Here is a 19,541-nt window from a genome sequence, read left to right as displayed (position 1 = left end):
TATTATCATAAGCATGCTCTCCTCAACTTTTTTATAAATAAAAGATACTAGTCGGCTGCACAATATCTATTTTATAACTTATTCAATATTATTATAATATTCAACTTTAATTGAATACACTTATTTCTTGATAAAGCATTTGTAAGCCATACAAATCACGATAATTGAAATATTAACATGCAAAAATAAAAATGCCCTACTTTCAGAGGGACTATATAAAACGGCGGATGGATATCGTAATTTGTATAATAAATAATCGCACTGCTGCTTTGAAAAGCTTGATTTGTCTGTTGAATATGTTAACGTGGCTAATTAAGTGTAACTTTTCTTGGACAAAGATTTTTTTGTTTGTTTTAATGGTATGTGTCCACTGATTTAGAAGAGCAATAAGCCACTTTCACCTCTAGTGGTTTAGTGCTTAATTAAATGAGAAATCGGAGGATTGGTTTGCAGATTGCCTGAATTGACGTCAATTGGATTGGTTAGGTGACAGAGGCAGGCTCCGCCCCTCCGGGCCAAGGTAGAGCGTGCTGCGAGAGGGAGGAGGGAGCAGGGGGCTGAGCTGATCCCACGTGTGACGCTTTCATTCCCGGCTCAGTAATATTCTCATAGCGGGGCTTTGCATATCTCCTGCCCGTATCTGTGTGTGTCTGTCACTGTTACTGTAGTCCCAGCCTATAGTTTGAAATAGATATGGAAGGAGACGGGAGTCAAGCCACATCCGGAAGCCTAAACGACTCACAACATGACCCGGGGTAAGAATCTTTCTAAATTTAATCCAAAGGTACGGGTTTTTTTCATGTTTCAACATCTTAGAGAGGACTTCGACTGCCGTGTTGGATTCGTCCCTTCACAGTACGCACTTAAACCGGTCTGTTTCCAGATTCAGTTTAAGACCTCAGCTTCGTAGCCTCCCCCTTTTATGTAGATAGACTATAATTACGAAGCGCGAATGTGTTTTCATAGTCTTCCTTTATCCTTTAAGGTCGCTTTTAGAAGTAGTTAGTCGTCAAAATGGCCGAACTGACATCTGGACTCACTTCTGTTGTGTTTTCCCCTTACAGTAAAATGTTTATCGGTGGCCTCAGCTGGCAAACCTCACCAGGTGAGACTGTTATTCTCTTTTACAACGTGTCCAGTATTTCTTGTTGTTTTTGTCGCTGTGACTGAGTGCTCGCTGCTGCCCGTGTATGTTCGTGCACTGTGCAGTAGTGTACTGTATGGGATATCTCACTAGTGTGTGCGCACGATGTTATTTTTGATCTCCGTCCATCTGAAGTCCTCTATTCGACCCCTATGCGCATCGCGGGGTGTTTTTATTTCAATACAGTGACAACAGCATGCCCATATGTTTCTGTCAAAATGACCCGACATATTTTCTCTGTTCACAGACAGCCTTAGAGACTATTTTAGTAAATTCGGAGAAATAAGAGAATGTATGGTGATGAGAGACCCCACGACAAAACGCTCAAGGTAAATACAGGGCTTTTTATCTACTTTTCCTTCCACAGTGCATGCAGCGATATCGCTCACTTTGTCCGTGTTTCGTTTCGTATTAATCCAGCGTGTATGTGTGTTTGTGTGTCCGCGCGTTCATGTGTTCGTGTGTGTCCCCGTGTGCGCGCCTGCGTGTGGTTTCACAGCAAGCCAGATAAGCTTAAATGCTCACTGCTGTAAAGCTGCAGCCCAATGCAATTTGACATTGACTTTGTGACTGCACCACAATGTTGGTGTAGTGTCGCCTCACATTGTGACATACAAAATAATGATCAGCAGTGTCCACAGATTCTCTTTTAAATCTGCTATAGGATGTTCACAATGTGGATCATAAATACATTTACACATAAATATTGTCACAATAATAAGGTCATAGGAATATTATCTGAAGTATAACATGTAATGTCTTTCTTTTAATAATTTGTATTGCAAAGAAACATGTATTCTAATTTTGTGTGTATACATTTTAATATTTGTGTCTTTGTGTCTTTTGCAGAGGATTTGGGTTTGTTACGTTTACAGATGCTGCCAGTGTAGATAAAGTCTTAGCTCAACAACACCACGAATTAGACTCAAAGACGGTGAGTTAATTTTATCTACACTTACATAAGTGTGTATTCCTTGTTTAATGTTTGTACTGCCAGTGGAAACCCGTCATGTCATAAATGTGTGACTTTTTATTGCCTAAAGGGCTTGTGGGTAAACACCTCTTGCAGGCTGTGTGGATCAAGGTCATGTAAAAAGGCTAAATGCATGATGGTCCCCTTCAACACTAACAGCTTAGCAATAAAACACAACTGCAGGGGAATATTGTGTGTGTTCACTTTCACTTCTTTGGATGAACGCGGCTGACACGCCCCCTTCTTCGCTGTGGCCACATGTGCAGTGTGCACATATCTCATGTTCCACTGAAGGGCGTGCTGTCTCAGGCCCACTGCCTCGCTACTGTTTGACCCAGCAGATATAGCATTGTGTAACGCCTGACGCACTGATACTGTAAATGTAAAAATAGGCTTAAAAAAAACACTTTACCCCCAACGAAATGTCGCCCTAATGTCAAACACGGAGTTCTGTATTTGTGAAAACTAAAGCTTGATTACGTTTTTACATGTTATTTAAAGTAATTGTTATTTTCTAATGTATAACGATGTATTTTTTTAATTAGTCATTGTAAAGGCAATAACCGTTATGAAAGTATGTTTATTTTAGAAACTAAATTGCTTGCACATATTTGGGAACTGATTCAGACATACACCCATGCACTGAACAAAGCGCATTGTACTTCCCTTTGACATTTTCAGTAGATTAATAATTAAAGATGTCATTTTTGAAAGATGTCTGTAGTGATGGATTAGACAGGGTTCAGCTGAAATTGTATTTGGCTGGAAATTCAGCTCGGTAGGTGGTAATATCAGGGTATGCCAGCATAGTTCTGTGTGTGCTACCTTAACTGAAGGCAGGTCTAGATGGAGGAATATGTTTAAGGATCAAGAAAGACAAATTGTATTTGTATTGTATTACTAGACCAGTAATGTTAAATATGTGTTGTCCATTATAATGATATTTTTTAGCCTGAGTGCTTTTTGTTGGATAGTGATTACTTTATTTCTGTAAAGTTCCCAGGGTATGGCTTTATTTCTTTATTTATTAGGGGGCACTGAGTTTTCCAGACAGTTATAAGAACAGCTCAGTGAGGAAGGCTTTACTTCTATAAACTTGCTATTCCTACCGGTCTAAAAAAATGTTATTTAACATTATAAAAAAAGAGACATGCATACCTTTTACAAAATGATTGATAACACTTGATTGGCATGCCATAGATAATTAGCCCCCCCCCCCCCCACCAACTCATACGGCCTTTTATGTTATGCTCAGTGTATCACCTAAACATTGTGCTTTAGTGTTCCTATGTCTTATGGGGAAATGAATGATAAAGTCAGTGAATCATCAGTCATTAAATATATAAAGGGCAGTTATTGACATTGCAAGGAACAATAATTATAAGTGATGGCATTGCAAATATCTGTAGAGTACATACTGTAGATAGAGGTAATTATTCAATTTGAGGCAGAATATAAGGCAATTTGATAACTTTAAGCAAGACATTTTCGTTGAACAACTTTGTGGCAGTATATACTTACAGTGAAGGTCGGGGGGAAACGTGTGCGCAGTCTTATACCTAAGAGTTGTCCGGTACAGCCCCAGTTTATTTCCTTTTTAAAACGGAGCAGGTGTTGGTTCAACGCTTTGCCCGAAGGCACTATGAGAGCTGCAGCAGCAGGAAACAGTTACATTCCTTGAGAATTTAAAATGATATTCAGGATATTCATTGGATTTAACTTTATGACCTCATGCTCATAGCACCGTCTCAGTCCACTGCTACTTCAATGTTGCAACTGACTTATTGATTGCAAAATAGTTTTTCCACCCGTAAGAAAAAGCTACTTTTTTCCTTATCATAAAGTTACCAAACTTTCGCCTGCAGTTATTGTCATTATCAAAATGTTGAATATTCTTTGCCTATTTTGTTATGCATTTGGCTGGAGGTAAAGCACTTGTTCCACAAGCATATTAAGTGCAATGCAAAATGTGTTCTATACAATTTTCATTTTCTCAAATTGTGAGCCACCTGTTCTATATCCACATAAAAATGCTCAAAGCGTTGCAGCTACATATATGTACATTAACAATTGTAACATATCACACTTATTGTAGCCTATAGTTTTTGCTAATGTAATACTCATCAGAGCCTCCCCCTTACTGAACAGTGACATTTTACCCAGAATTGCGGCACAACACTGAACTTGTTCAATGTCTGTCCTTACCTAATGGAAAAGTCAGGGCTTTTGGTGAATCCTTAAAAATGTAACATAACACGTATTATTCCCTTTTGTAAGGCAGTTTAATAAAGACAATCTATATGTTGTTGTGGTGGATTTTCATTGTAAATATGTACAGGTATTTATCAGGGCTTTTTTTCTCCCTGCTTTTATTGGATAGAATATAGAAGAGAGCTGACAGGAAATGAAGGGAGAGAGAGTCCAGGCCAGACTCGATCACATGGTCAGCGTCTTAAACCCTCAGGCCACCAGACTGCCTCCAATACATATTTGTTTACAGACTAATAACATCATCATTATAGACTTTTACACAATCCTTATTCAGAAGAATATATGGTGCCAAATCATATTTGCATTCCTGTCTGATATCAATATAGACATTTGTTTTTGGAATGAGTCATTTGCTTTGTTTTCATGGGCAAGAATTGTGTCTCCATACCCTCAAACCTAAAATGCATTGATGGTACTGATAGTCCTGTAATAATAGGGATAACTAATGCCTCCGTCACAATAAACAACAAAGTGAAGCTGAAGCAAAGCTTTGTTATTGCTTGACATTTTTATAACCAGATGAGTGTTTGACAGTATAATTGACATACCAAAGATCCTGACTCAAATACATGCAGAAATTGATATTTCCTAGCTGCTAATGTGCTGTTGTTTATCCGTTGGCGATGAAATAGAAGATTGCAAACCTAAGGCAGCTGTCTGTGTTGTTTTCCTCACCATTAGTCATTGGGCTGTATCTGCTGTGCTGGATATCTCCACGCTCACGCTATCAAGATCGCATTGCATTAGGATATATCATATCTGTTTTTATAAAGTTGCCCAGCACGAATGGAAAGAAGGAGCCGAGTCCAGAGAATGTGGATGGTTCTTGATGCGTTTGCAGATGTTGGTTCGATACAAGCCTCCTACTTTTGCAGTGCTTGAAAGAATCCTTCCCAATGTTTTTGTCCTGAGTAACCTTGAAAGGCGTCAGTGGCTGGAGGTTCTGTGACAGTGAACAAGTTGAGTCAGATTATTCAGTAGAAATCATACCCACCCTTTGTTATTATCTAATTTTATGAGTGATTTAGTTTAATGGGCGAAATAAATGAATGTGGCTTTTATTTAACAAACTATTAGTATTTGTTGAATGCAAACACAGAAGAGGCATTTATTGCTTTGATTACACTGATACCTCACAAAGAATTTCTTCATTATATTCGTTATTAATGTGACATCCACACAAATGCCAGGATGTGCACGCGATCACAGTCGTCGTTCTTCTGCTTTCGGATTTTTACCGTGTGGCTGCTTTTTGTCCGGTTATGAAAACACTCAGAAAAGGATGAATGTGAATGAGACATATGGAGAAGAACAGCCTGGGGCTTCAAAACACACATGCTGGTAATTCAGAACATATTTACCATTTTTCATGATGCTTTGTTCGGTTTAGAAATATGCAACTCAAAGCATCTGTTCCTGAAGATGTTTCCAGGCAGGCGGGTATGAACAGGAGAGATCATAGCACATGATTTTGCATTTGAGAAATACACTTGCAAACTTAACAAGACAGTAGATTGATGCAATGTTGGCATTGGGGCTAAACAATGAATCAAAATAACGTTATAGTACAATATTCAGATTTCAGGAGGTAAAAAATGTGTTGTAATACTTCTAAATTAAGTATTGCAGAGATGTACAGAGTTGAATATTGTATTCTACACACTGGGAAATAAATCCACTATGTTAATTTTATTAGATTTCTCAATGAGAATAATGATGAAGCCATTCCTTGAAGAAATTGTGAATCCTATTACAATTGCAATATCAGTCTTAATAATTGCTATGATGTATAATTTCCAAATCGTTCAGACCTAGTTGCGTCTTTAAATGTTTAATGTGAAGCGTTTATACAAAATAAAATACAATTTCATCAAATATCCACAAGGGACCCACCAATTGTTAATGCAATATATACATTTCTTCAAGGCAGTGGGAGATAATTCTTCTTATGTTAACAATTTATGGTTTAATTTCTTACAACCATATCTTTGTTTTCTTGTAAGAGACTCATTCTATACGTTCCTGGGTGTTCCATATGGATGACCCCCGGTCAAATTGGACCTGCATTTTTTATGTTTAAGGTGAGGCAGGGAGCAACCCAAGAGGAAAGGCACGGATGAGCAGCTGTTCTTGGCAGATCGAAATCATATTCCTCCGATAGGATTAGGTTGTAAAGTCAAATCAGTGAGCTAAACTCTGACTCGCTCTTGTTTAAGAAAAGCAGGTGCTCTGTCTTCTGCAGTTAATTATGGCTCAAGGCGTTATTACTTCACGCTGTATATGTCTCTTGTCGCTACATACAGAACATCAGATGTTTGTCAGGCCGGTAATGTAATATCTTCTGTTATACCAGTGAATCTGGATCATACTCATAATGGTGTTGCATATTTCCTTCGTAAAATTCTCATTATTGATTTGGCTGGCTTTAAAAACTCTTTGAGGTGTTATCCCATCCGCTAAAAAAAAAATCTGTAAAGATTGACAGCACAGATATGAAATATTTACGTTTTAATTTCTTGTCTTTTCCGTCGGTATCTCACAAACACACCTGTGGACCTGCTCACACACTATAAAGTTGGGGTAAAAAGCTGCAAGCTTTGATAAGCCGTTTCCTTTTAGGTTAAACACCACGCCATCATGCCGGTGTAGATACGTATTAAGAGAGAGGAAGAGAGTTTACCCAGGAGCCGCATTAATACATGAAATCCTTTTATAAGATGTGAACTTAAGATATAGGCTGTTTCTCGGCACAGATCTCCAACAGTCACATGCAGAAACAGCCCACAGAGACCCTGTAGTAAAGGGCTGTGGAAGATAAAATATGGAGGGGGAGGCAGGGTAAGAAGGGGATGTTCTCATTTATTATGTTGACATATCAGGTTGTATGATGTCTTGAGGAAATCCGCCTTTGTTCTGTCTGGGATCATGTTTCATCATAAAATAAAGATGCAGAGAAGGTCTTATTTTGTACAATTTTGGGTGATGTAAAGAGGCCATAAGGTGAGAAATACTTGCCAACACACTGTAGAGGCCTGGTTTGCTTAATAGTGAGGAAAAAGCTCCCGACTACAGCTACTTTAGCAGTAGCAAATCTTTACATTGTCATTCTATGGTGCTCCGCAGGTACTGAACTGTGTAAACTTGTGTAGGTGCTATCTGAGGTTCACACATTGCAAAAGGCTTGCGTTCCGTAATTGCAGTGCCTTTTGAAAATGACATCACATTATAGGTTGTCTGTCAATTGTACATAAAAGGTACTGCTCCCATTAGAGGGTTTTAGTACATTAATCAAAGGAAAAAAGGACCCCATAGAACCTAAATTACAGACAACAGATGCCTCTAATAATCATACCTGTAAGAATGAAGAGCTGCATGAGTGTGTCTACATTTGCCCCAGGTTTCCTCGAGATCAATGTAAACATCATATCCCGAATGAGACCAGGATTCATATCCCTGTGTTCATGATTCTAACTATATCCTTTTTCTTGGAAGGACATATACCATCAATTATTATTCTCATTTTATTATAAAAATATATGATATTGGGCAACATCTTTAAGCCTGAACTGTCTGTGGACTACTTAAGTGTCATATTGCTTCTACTTTGCTTCATGTAAAACAAAAACCTCCACTTTCATACCCAATAAAACAACAATAGAAAATGTTGTTGTACATCAGTCACGTTTATTTCTCTGCTCCTTAATGAATTTGATGACCTTCATACTTCAGTGTTAAAACAATAAATGGAAGGTAATTTCCATGTGTTTACCTGCTTAATAGAGCTGGTTCCCGTCGTTTGAGCAGCTAATCTGGCAACTAATAAAACGTAATGTTCAAAGGTGGAGCAAATTCATATTCAGAGCAGATTGTTTGCTCAACTCGCAGTCAGGTTTCTAAATATCTGTGCCGTTTATTTTGCATGCACGGCTTGTAATGTTTTCACGATAAAGACATTTCCTTGAGGGGGATTAATAAAGTACTTGCTACTAGAAGATAACCATAAAGCTGGATGGGAGGTGTCGCTATCTACCAAGATGTTGCGTGTCTTTTAACTTATGTGCTTTTTGGGACAAATATCCCTTAAAAACACCTTTTTACTTCTACATCAGTTTGTGATTTGTTCCCAGAATCAATTTCAACAAATCACAGATTTAACTTGTTGCATTCAGCTGATGGAAAATAACATTGAAAGCAAAAGCACAGTGAGGATAAGAGAGTGCCCTCCCCCCTAACACATTAAGGGAAGAATAGTATACTCAAAAACATGCAAAGTACATCACTAATAGCTTTTATTAAAAACACCAACCTAACATTTTGAAGATATAAATGAAATCAGACTTGAGGGAAATTTTGCACCTTGTGTGGAAAGTTCCCAGGTCCGGTTGACTGATCCCAAACCCTGATGGTATGTGAGTTACATAACCAAAATGTTTCAGGAAGGAAGTATCGGGTCAAACCGGGACAGCATAGTCTCTGGTTCAAAGGTTTGGTTACACAGTAAAGTCAGGGGTGGAAAGTAACTAAGTACATTTACTCAAGAACTGTTCTTTTTTAAAGTACATGTACTTTACTTGAGTATTTCCTTTTTATGCTACATTGTAGTTCTACTCTACTACATTTTGAAAGCAAATACTGTACTTTTTACTCTGCTACATTTATTTCAGGACATTAGTTAGTTAATATTTTGACTCCAAAATCCAAATGTAAAACACGTTACTGGATCACTAATTATAATCCAGTGATGTGATGGCCACTTGGATGAGTACTTTCAGATTTAGTACTTAAGTATATTTTGTACTTTTACTAAAGTCATTTTTGAAATGCAGGACTTTTACTTGTAACAGAGTATTTGTACACTGCAATCTTACTACTTTTAACTTAAGTATAACATCTGAGTACTTATTCCACCTCAGAGTAAAGTGCAGTGCATATTTGAGCTATTGGCCTTAGTTATGATGGCACTTTTACATTTTTCACATTAATATGTAAACCAAAGGGAAACGATTGCTTCGTCTCCTCTCCTCCTGTTCAAATTTCTCAAAGGAGTCATTCATCATAAGTTGTGACCTAAAAAGGTGCTGCTACAAGATTTCTCAGAAGGATTGGTTAGTAAGTCCTCTTTGCCTCATTTGGTTGCATTGCCCTGAGTGCATATAATTGCCTCTTTTTGATAGTTGTAGTATTTGCAACTGACAGAAAACTATAGGACCTCCATTGTGTTTCAGTGCTCTCTTGAATCGGAAAGCCTCGTTGTGAAAATAAATTCTCAGCAGGAAGGAAAAACAATTAGTTGAGACAATATGTTGAAAAGAGGTTTAATAGGTTTTGTATAGGCTTAAAAAAAGTCAGATATATTTCCAAGTGTATATAGGACTTTGGTATTCTAAGCATAATGTGTTGTCTTTGCTCAAATAGGGCGCACAGAATAATTGAGTTTGAATTGGTTATGCCTGGGGCTAAGTGCTAAAACAAATCTTTAAATTAAATTCATTACAAGCAGGGGTTGCCATACCCAGGTGTTATTGAATCCATTTCTCATTTTGACTTGATTTAAAAAGATTACCGTAATAACTGAGACTGACAGAAAAGATGACAATGACATTGCACATCATGGTTTCCCTTCAAACACATTAAAACGTGCTCAGTCTCATTGGCTTAATTGATCTGTGCAGATGGTGTCTTTATGTTCTTGTGTTTCTTAATTCGTTCTATTTCCATTGTTTTCCTCATCAGGAAGAGATTTCTTTTTTCATAAATATATCCATCTGTGCTCAAGGAGTAACTTTTATGGATGCATAGAATTAGTATACTAATTGTAGATTTGAGTTTAATATGTAGCAGAAGATATAAAAAAAGGATTTTCAGTTAAAAACAAAAGCAAATCTTTCCTCTTACAATTTCTTTGGTATCCAGGCAAAGACAATTGAGGAAGACATTGCTGTATGAGATAGTTCCTCTACATTGTAAAGGTTGATGAGACCCCCCCCCCCCCCCCACATACCTTCATACCAGTGAAATTAATGAGGGAAATGTAGCTAATGAGATAACAAGAATAAGATGGAGAAACAGGCTGATCTGACGCATCCTCCTGGTTATTTGGCAATATCTGGAGGCGTCAGAGGCCTCAGACTCTCATTTTCTCCCTGTCATATTCAATCAGCGATTCCTGCCTAAAATAGAAGCTGCGACCATGACCGGCAGAGCGATAGTGTGGCTGGCTTGCTCACTAACTTGTTCTTCTTTTTCTGTTGTTGTTTTTTTAATGTACTATATCAGTTGACACCATCGTAAAATGATGTCGTATCACCAATATTAGTCAGTAATTAGCAGTCTTTTAAATGTGCTTTGCCATAGTGCATCGCCAAATACCTTTTAAATTTGTATCGGTAGTAGAAAATATCAAAGTAATGTCGGGGATATTTGATATATTTTCAAATCCTCATCATTTCACTTCCATTAGTCAGTCTTGAAGATATTCATTTGAGATGTTAGTCTCATGTTTTAACCTAATTGCTCAGTGAAAATTCTGAAAAACTAAGCTGACCTGCGTGAAAGCAGTTATGGGGCCAAATCTCTGCATCTGTCTAATTATCGGATGCTGTATAGTAGGGATTCATTGAATGACTGATAGGCTGCTACAATGCTGCATTGTGAATGAGCTTTTTTGAAGCTTTATGTAGCAACATTTAAATAATAATAAACAAATCATGATTGATCATATGTCAACTTTTTGGTGAGAAACTTACAATAGATACAATAGAGAGGCGAAGTCCCTCCCTTTCCGGGGGACCTCCATGGGACCTTATTTCGGAAAAATGATGTATTGAAGTCAATGGCGAGAGAAAGATTATCTTTCGATCCCGTTTGAATTGAGCCACGAATTACACATATGATGTTTGTCAATTTAAAAGATAATTTTGCAAATCAAAAAAATAAAAATGTGTCGTAAAACTGTGAAGTAACACTTTTTTTTGTGTGAAAACGCTCAATGAACTACATCTCCCGTCTCGCACCACACACCAAGACGGCCGTCACGTTGGCACATTTCACTTCTTTCTTTCAGAATGAGGCGAAAAGTATTAAAAGAGGTGAAAATCACTCCAAGTCTGGGCATGTTGAGAGCTGTACATACACACAAGGGGAGTTAGTCGGTTCGTAAGAGCCAGCGTGCGGGACCGGGATTCTGGGATTTGTAGTCTTTCTAGTTGCGTATTTTGCATAGTCTTATATTTCAACAGTTTTACGACAAACAGTGACTTTTTTGACATGGAAATTATTTTTTAAGATTGACAAACATCATATGTGTAATTCGTGGCACAATTCAAACGGGATCGAAAGATACGTTTTCTCCCCATTGACTTCAATACATAATTTTTCCGAAATAAGGTCCCATGAGTCGGAAGTAGATGGGCGGGACTTCGCCTCTCTATTGTTAAAAGTGGTTGTTTTCACAGTTTTATTACAAATATATATTCAATGTTTTTAATTTGTATTATTATTACTCTTCTTATTATTATGCATTTAATTTGACATTTAATTTTGCAAACATTTTAATAGGAATATAATTGTTTATTTATACTCATTTCAATTGTATGTTCTTCAGCAAAACAGCACATTACACACTATAGATATCAATATTTGTTCCAGTCTACCCTGATTAAGGAACAGTTTTAACGTTTGTTCGGGATATTGGTGAATATATTTTGTAAAGAGCCTTGTATACCAGCTGCTACGAAAAAACATCAATTGCCGTTTATCTGCCGATTAAGACAATGTGGCTCATCAATGATCAGGAGAAAAACATGATCAGGGCATGTAGTTGTCAGATTTGATATTTTTGACTGCAACATGACTACAAGGGCATTAGCATATTAAGATACACATAACCATGACTCAGCCGTTCCTCGGTGAAAATAACTTATAACCTTAACCAGAGTGGCAGACAGAGGGGGAAAATTTAAAGGTCAGATTAAACAAAAGTCAGCTTCAATGTAGGAGAGCCATTGTGCTATGAAAAAAATAAATCCTTCCTATGTTCTAATCATCCTTTTGTTGGACCATTTATGTGCACTTAATTTGTAATTGCAATAACTTTGACAGCTCCTGAATGCAGATTTAGTGTAAAAAATGCTTATTGAATTCAAGAGCAGACTGTTTCTATCGCCACAGGCAGCTTTTGTTAATCTTAATGGCTTAGATACATTCTTAACATTGTCAATTGAAAATATCACAATTTGAATACATTTTGAATCTGTATTACTGCTTTTAAAGTCCTAGTATTTATCCGTGGCCACAGAGGATTTACAATATGAATGCTTGGACTCTGGGGAGCCTTTTGTGGTCTTACAGTTTGAGAAATATTTTTAACACCTATTCATTGCTTTTCACCAAAAACCCAGCGTTTCCTTTAACAACAATTTCCTTTCTCCTTCTCAGATTGATCCTAAGGTTGCCTTTCCACGTCGCGCCCAGCCTAAGGTAAGAATAAATTGGTCACTAACCCCGCTCAAAGAAAATGATTATGTCTCATGTCACCGGCTTACCTAATTTTGTGTGCTCACACAGCAGACACAAAGAAGCGGTGGTTGTCTGTTTGTTATTGTCGAGAAATACCTAGTGTGGCTCCATTGTTCTCACCTTGCCTGTGCTGTTTCACCAAAGCAATTAAAGTTGGACAAATAAGACTTAAAGGAAACGTTCAGCATGATTGAGGTTATGCTGATTTATATACACATCATTTTTTTCCTGTGCTTTTATGCTTATATTTGCATTTCATCCCTCATTATAGGTTTTTTTAAATGTCACCATTTTTAAATGTGTTATTAGAAAATAGCTCAATGCCAATTTTAGGCTGCAATAGTATAATCAGGCTCATTGTGTGTTTATGCAACCGAGTATAAATGTGAAACCATCTTATCGGTTTGATGGGGGAACTTGTAACTGACAGGAAGTGGGTTCATATATGTCTGCAGTTATCTATTTGTTGGAAGTTTTATGCAGGTGTGAAAAATAGGACGTGGAGAAATAATATCATCCCGTCTTGTGTTGTTAAAGTTTTTTTTTAAGGTGCACGTTTTTGTAAAAAGTGAAGAGTTTTATTCTTAGATGATTGTTGACATCTCTGACAGGGATGCATTTAATTTGCTGGTGGAATTATACGTCTATTGAGTTGTTTTCTTTTGTATTTGGAGTTAAATAGGATTGAATGACATAAGTGATTAAGAAATATCTGTAATTGTGGTGCATGCATCGAGAAATAGTCACAATTAGCATTGAAACAATGGGTGATTTAAAAGACAAGCCAAACTCAAATCACGCAGGAACTGATGTATGAGCTCCTCATGATGCTTATTATCTTTTCTTTTTCCTTTTCTTGATTACTGGTCTCGAGCAATTTCTATTGACTATTAAATATTCAGCGCGTGCAGATGGTTCTGTGTCGTAGTCAAGGGCTTTGTTGACATACCCTCTCACACCATCCCCCAGCTTTAGTGTGAATGCACGGTACAGTGTAGCGCTATTCAACACCACCATCAGGGCTTTTCCCACCTAAACCAGGTGGAAATCGATAATAGATTTTCTCCTTCCCACTGGATCAGAGAGAGGCATTGTTAAAGAGTTGGTCAGGTTTCAAATGAGGAACTGGCAGTGGAGGCTTTCAAAGCCAGAGCACATGGTGACTTAAGGATATCGGCATATGGTTGAGAAACTACCAGCGTTCTTGCACGCCAAGTGTATCACTTTAACTTCTTCCCTTTTGAGTCTCGCTCACAGAAGTCGAAGGTGCAATAAAACAGCTCAGATGGTGGTTGATGCTTCCAATTTTTAAATGAACCACAAACTCCTCTTGCTGTCGCGGTTATTGTTAATCTTTTTTTAAACACTGTTATACCATTTCTGTATGCTATGACTCAGGGAGGGAATTGCAATCTTTTTGTGCTGTTGTACTACATGTTTGCCATTCCACCTTGCCTGTTTCATAACTCGGTGAAATAATGACACCATAACAGAATTTGTGGCACTGCAAAAGCCCTGTGCCAATGATTTATAAAATGGCTATAGGGCAAGCTTGTTAGAGAAGAAAAATGGTTGTATTGAATGTGGATTATAAAGGATCTAAAAGCAATGTGATTAAACCGAATAGATTAACATTGCATGGGTTTGTACTTTATGTTAAATTGATTTAAGACCTTTTAAAAGAAGTCCCAGAGTTTCCCATTTAGAAAGTCTTCTCTGTTTTTGCATTTTGCTTTCTTTTGTCCCTCTCTCCCCTACACTGTCTGCCCGCCTGGCTGCCTATGCAGCTGTTGAATAGGCTCCGTTCTCATTTAAAGAAGCTCTGCTTGGCAGGTGCCTCAGTGGCACGGGCTTCAGGGAGCAAATTGTGACGAGACCAATCAGCGTTAATTTTCTCACGGCTAACAATGACCTCGCAAGTAACCCTGCCAGTGACCTCGCGCTGCTGAATGCTGCAGTATGGTAAAACTATACAGTATGTACAGCACGTAGAGTAATGCTGAAAACAGACAGGAAGTGAAGGTGAACACAGAGGACATTTCACTGTAAACAACTGAAGGTGTTAGCACTGGGATGACAGGATCACAGGAAAAACAACTTGAATCAGCAGGCCTAACTCACACTGCCCCAAAACATGGACATTTCCATTGTTAAGAGAGGGTCAGAAAAACAGCGGGGAATGCGCTGGGCAACAAATAATCATTAGGGAATAACTGACAGCCTCGCAATCCTTTAATTTAAATCTGATTTTACCTATTGCAAAGTCGACTTGCTTGAGGATTTGTATTGGTACTTGGTACAATTCTGCAGTAAGTAAAACATTTCTGTTTTTAAATGCCAGTATTATACCAGAATTGTAGGTCATGATTATACATAAATATGTCATTGTCGGACAAATTGGTCACAATGTGATTATTATTATTATATAATTGCCCTTGCAGTTAAGAATACATTTTGAGTAGTTTGGTGTGAGCATCTGCACTAGAATAGGGTATTGTACCGGGGGAGAAAACCAAAGCCCTGGTCAAATAGAAAAACAGGTGCAAAAGAAATGCAAACTGACACACATTACTAATGAATAATGTCACACATCTAACGCTTATCTTAAGACTTCAAAGTGAACGTTTTGTATTAGAAATGGAGGCTGTGCTTACTCTTTGTGTCAAAGGTATCAGTGCGGACTAGTCCACGGATATTCAGGGATTACGTTTTTCTATTGATGATTGACAGATGAGAAAGAAAGGATTACACAATGATGATGTGATGCAAGGTGTTTTATGCACATTAATTGATGCCTTATATCCTCCCTGCCATTCAGCCGGGCTGGGGGAGCCATGGCATTATAAGATAGGCGGCTAAAAGTAGCTTTAGAATTCCAGCATTTCAACATAAATGTTTCAGCGACTCAACTTTAAGTTTCACAACGGCTACAATTATATAATTGTTTTCATTATCATTTAATCTGCTGATTATTTCCTAGAATAACTGTTTAATGGGCTATAACATCTCTGAGAATCTTGGATGTACATTTCTATATTTTCCAAGTAAGTCCAATTTCTTTAAATTTCTAGTCATTCCAAAACCCAATGATATTCCCTTTTATTGGATATAAAACAGAGGTAAGTAATAAATCCCCTTATTTGATAGACTGAAAATAGGATTTTCTAGTATTTTTGCATTAGAAATTAATCAACTAATCAGTGATCAGAAAAATGTCTGATTATTTCAGGCATCTAACAAATAAACATTCAAAGCCCCCATTGTCAAAAATGCTAACTCATTCCTATGTTTAAGGATTTCTGCAATTATTTTGGTCACTGCAATAATATCTGTCCATACTGTCCGTTAAGGGAACCCTTCATGGCTCGCAGTAAGAAATGAGAGACGATATCAAAAGTCCCAATTCTGTGTAAAAAAAAAAAAAAGCTTAAGCTAATATGATCCCTCATAAGTCAGAAGTTAACACTTTAACCTATCCTTTCCAGCAAGACTCCGATTCACATCAAAATATTGCACGTTTTTACACCTGTGTCTGAGACCCCGTCCACACGGAGACGAAAACGAACCGAATTCGATATCAAAAAAGTCTTCCGTCTACACTGAATCGGCTCAAGAAACGTGTCCGTCCACACGAGACCGCTCGACCCACTGGAAACGCTGTAGTACATATGCCGGGCCTGTAAGTGGCGCTGTACTTCTGCCACAAAATACACCAAAAGCAGCGAATAAGACCCCCCGAGCATGGTTGCCATGGTTGCCTGGTTGCCCTTCTGTTTATTCTCCGCGGTGGATTTAGCATGTAGTTCATGTAGTTCTCCTTTTCCACTTGTTGCTGATGGTTGTGGTAGAGGAGCTGTAGATTTTGCACTAACATCTGTGGTCAGTAGCGTCTGGAAAACGAAAGCAACCCTGTGATCCGCCATTGTTGTTGTTGTTGGCGAAACACATCAGCAATGACGCGGGTGACGCGGGGGTGAGCAGCAGAGGTGGGGAGAGGCGGGACTATGGCGTCATCGTTATCAGGAAATAATCGTGTAGGGCGTACACACGGAGCCGTTTGGCCCCCCCAGAGCGTTTCGTCCGCAGATCTACCCACCTTGGGAGCCGTTATCGGTATCCACGTTTCCGTGTCGGCCTCGTGTGGACGAACCGTCTATACGATAGAGAACTGTAGCGGATACAACCCGTTTCGTCTTCGTGTGGACGGGGTCCGGCTTTTTTTTTTTTTTACTAATCTAAAAAAAAATGTCCACCCTACATGCCTTCTTAGTATTGTGGCTGTGTATATCCTAGAAATTGGTAAAGCAGACAGAGATGAGATGATACTGTTTCCCCGTTTGATATCTTGCAGGAAGTTTCATACAGAAACATGTAAACGAGGCCTGCTCTTAGTTTCCTGGAGAAATCAAAGCGACGATTCCACCGACATCGCTCGAGATTTACCACTCAACTGTTGTCGTTGTTACCGCTGCCACTGCCACCGCTTTTGTCTGCAACAGCCGAGTAACACATAACCATGGCATGTCCCAGCATGATTTTAATTGCCAGTGGGACTGTGGCCACTTCAGTGGGAGATGAGTTCTGATGGCTTGTTATGGAAATGAAAGGATGGAGTAGCAACCATTTACAGAGCGATGGGCGTAACCTTTTTTTCCTGCACCTCCATAAAGAGATTGTAAACCAACCCGTAAGGTTGTCACTGTCTCCTTGGGATGCAGGAAGAAGACTGTGAACAAATAAGATGTGTACTGCACATCTGCAACAACACATCCACACATTCTGGTTATTTTGTTAATTTTGTGAGGCGAACTAGTTATGGTAATTCTGGGCTATCACTCAGAAATATCATCTTAGAACTGTCCCACATTTTTACTCCAGCGCTTTACAGCGGTGACTGTAGCTCTGGTGTTTGTAGCTCGCTGTCTGTGTGGGCAGCTGGAGCTTTCACTTTGCCTTTTTCTCTTTTTCTCTAACTCTTATTCGCTGTGATTGACAAATTGACCAGTACGTCCAACTCCTCCACTTGTCTGTGTCCTACAACTCTCTCAAGGACAGTTCTCCCTTCCCTGTAGAAAAGACTCCTAGGTCTAACACAGTCTTATAGTAATGCTTCATGAAGTAAATTCACCTTTGTCTTTTGACCGTGGATGTTAAAACCACATTTATACTTTATTAGAGAGGCACAGGTGTATTTTTAAATAAAAATTCACAAACTCTCCATCGTGTTTTACTACATCTCTCTTTCTGTAACTTTCCGTGCTTCCTTTTCAGTCTTTCAGGATTATGAGGCCTTGCAAATCCAGCCTTACACCTTGCTCAGTTATTTGATCTAGATTTATCATTGTGATATTCCCCTTCTCAAAATGATCCTTATTTTAAATCACACAGCTCACTGCTGGGAAAATGAAACCTCTGTGGCTGCCAGACCCTTTCAATGTCTCTGAGTTTATTAAAAGCACCAGCTTCCCCCGTTCCAAGTCAGATCTGCACAGCTGCGTGACTCTGAAAGAATATTCAAGGACAAAAGTCTTTAATGTTGAACAGAATGCCATATCAATATCTTTGTTCAGCTTTACAGTTTATGACAATGAGCCCTCCCAAATGTTTATTATGAGATAGAAGATTATTTCTTATTAGACATTTCTTATTTCAAGGCATTTCTACCGTGCAGATGGCACACGGAGTGGAAGAATGAGAAAGAATGCTATGTTTTGCAGGCTATTATCCAAACCCGGCGTCGCATTTCAAGGCATATGGAGAAGGTCTTATCCTGGTCAGCGACCAATATGTGTGGCTGAAAAGATATTTTCTGTATTTCTTAGAATAAATGCACTTTTGAAATGGCTTTTACAACTGACACTAAATGCACTGACGTTTCACTGAAACCAAGAGACGGACTGAAGACGACAGAAAAGTGACAGCCGAGTTGATGGGAATTCTTCACTGTCACTCTCCCTTCACCCCTAAAAAAAAAAACAGATGTGCAGACAACGTAAATAAACCCTGCTTTAGATGGAGGATGACACAGGAGTTGTTTTTCCCTCTGTGGTAATGGCTACTGTGCCAAAGTCGGAGACGGGTTTAAAATCCCTGACCCGTCAGCTCCTTTGCTTTCAGTGGCCTCAGTGGAGCTGCTCCAGATGAAAACGGGGCCAGAGCACAGGCATATGAATGACTGTTTGTTTGGTGGTCAGACACAATCACCAACTGAGTGACCCAGTTAACGGCTAGTCAAAGCGACGCTCAGTTTGATTCATGCATGTTTTCTTAGTGCGTGTTTCACACTTTCTAAACGTATCGGGCTTTCCTCCAATATTTATGCTTCAATGGAACGATTTGTAAATGCGAATGCCAGTGTAATTATTTTTCTTAACCGCAGATATAATATGAACACACATTTCCTTTGTTTGAGTAATTGCCACAGTGCTTATAAATGGAGTGCACGTGTGATTCTTCCTTCTCGGCCTCCCTCTTTTTCTTCCCCATCGGATGCGGGTGGAGAATAATTAGGTTTTCTAGGGGGTTGAGGGGGCTTCTCACAATGCTTACCAATGGCAGCAGTCAGGCAGGCTAGTGCTGGCAGGGCAGAGAGGACAGAGGGCTGTGCAGGAGCCTGGCACTGCTAAACCTGATGCT

At 38.7% G+C, this 19,541-nt stretch overlaps 1 protein-coding gene across 9 annotated transcripts in view; it reads left to right on the top strand.

Moving 5' to 3' along the window:
- The first annotated feature begins 551 nt into the window (after window positions 1–551).
- The window catches only part of msi2b (musashi RNA-binding protein 2b), a 264,521-nt gene continuing 245,531 nt past the window's right edge, over window positions 552–19,541 (top strand). For 8 of the 9 annotated variants that reach the window (XM_034152854.1, XM_034152822.1, XM_034152845.1 and 5 more), the window contains exons 1-5: window positions 552–755; window positions 1,065–1,105; window positions 1,392–1,473; window positions 1,994–2,078; window positions 12,825–12,866. In XM_034152854.1, coding sequence (XP_034008745.1) covers window positions 694–755; window positions 1,065–1,105; window positions 1,392–1,473; window positions 1,994–2,078; window positions 12,825–12,866 — 312 coding nt within the window. In that variant the 5' untranslated portion in view covers window positions 552–693. The remainder of the gene's footprint in view (window positions 756–1,064; window positions 1,106–1,391; window positions 1,474–1,993; window positions 2,079–12,824; window positions 12,867–19,541) is intronic. The other variant, XM_034152830.1, reaches the window with a different exon arrangement.

The sequence above is a fragment of the Trematomus bernacchii genome, unplaced genomic scaffold, assembly GCF_902827165.1.
Source record: "Trematomus bernacchii unplaced genomic scaffold, fTreBer1.1, whole genome shotgun sequence".
Lineage (NCBI taxonomy): Eukaryota > Metazoa > Chordata > Actinopteri > Perciformes > Nototheniidae > Trematomus > Trematomus bernacchii.
This window is presented reverse-complemented; position numbering and strand designations above follow the sequence as displayed.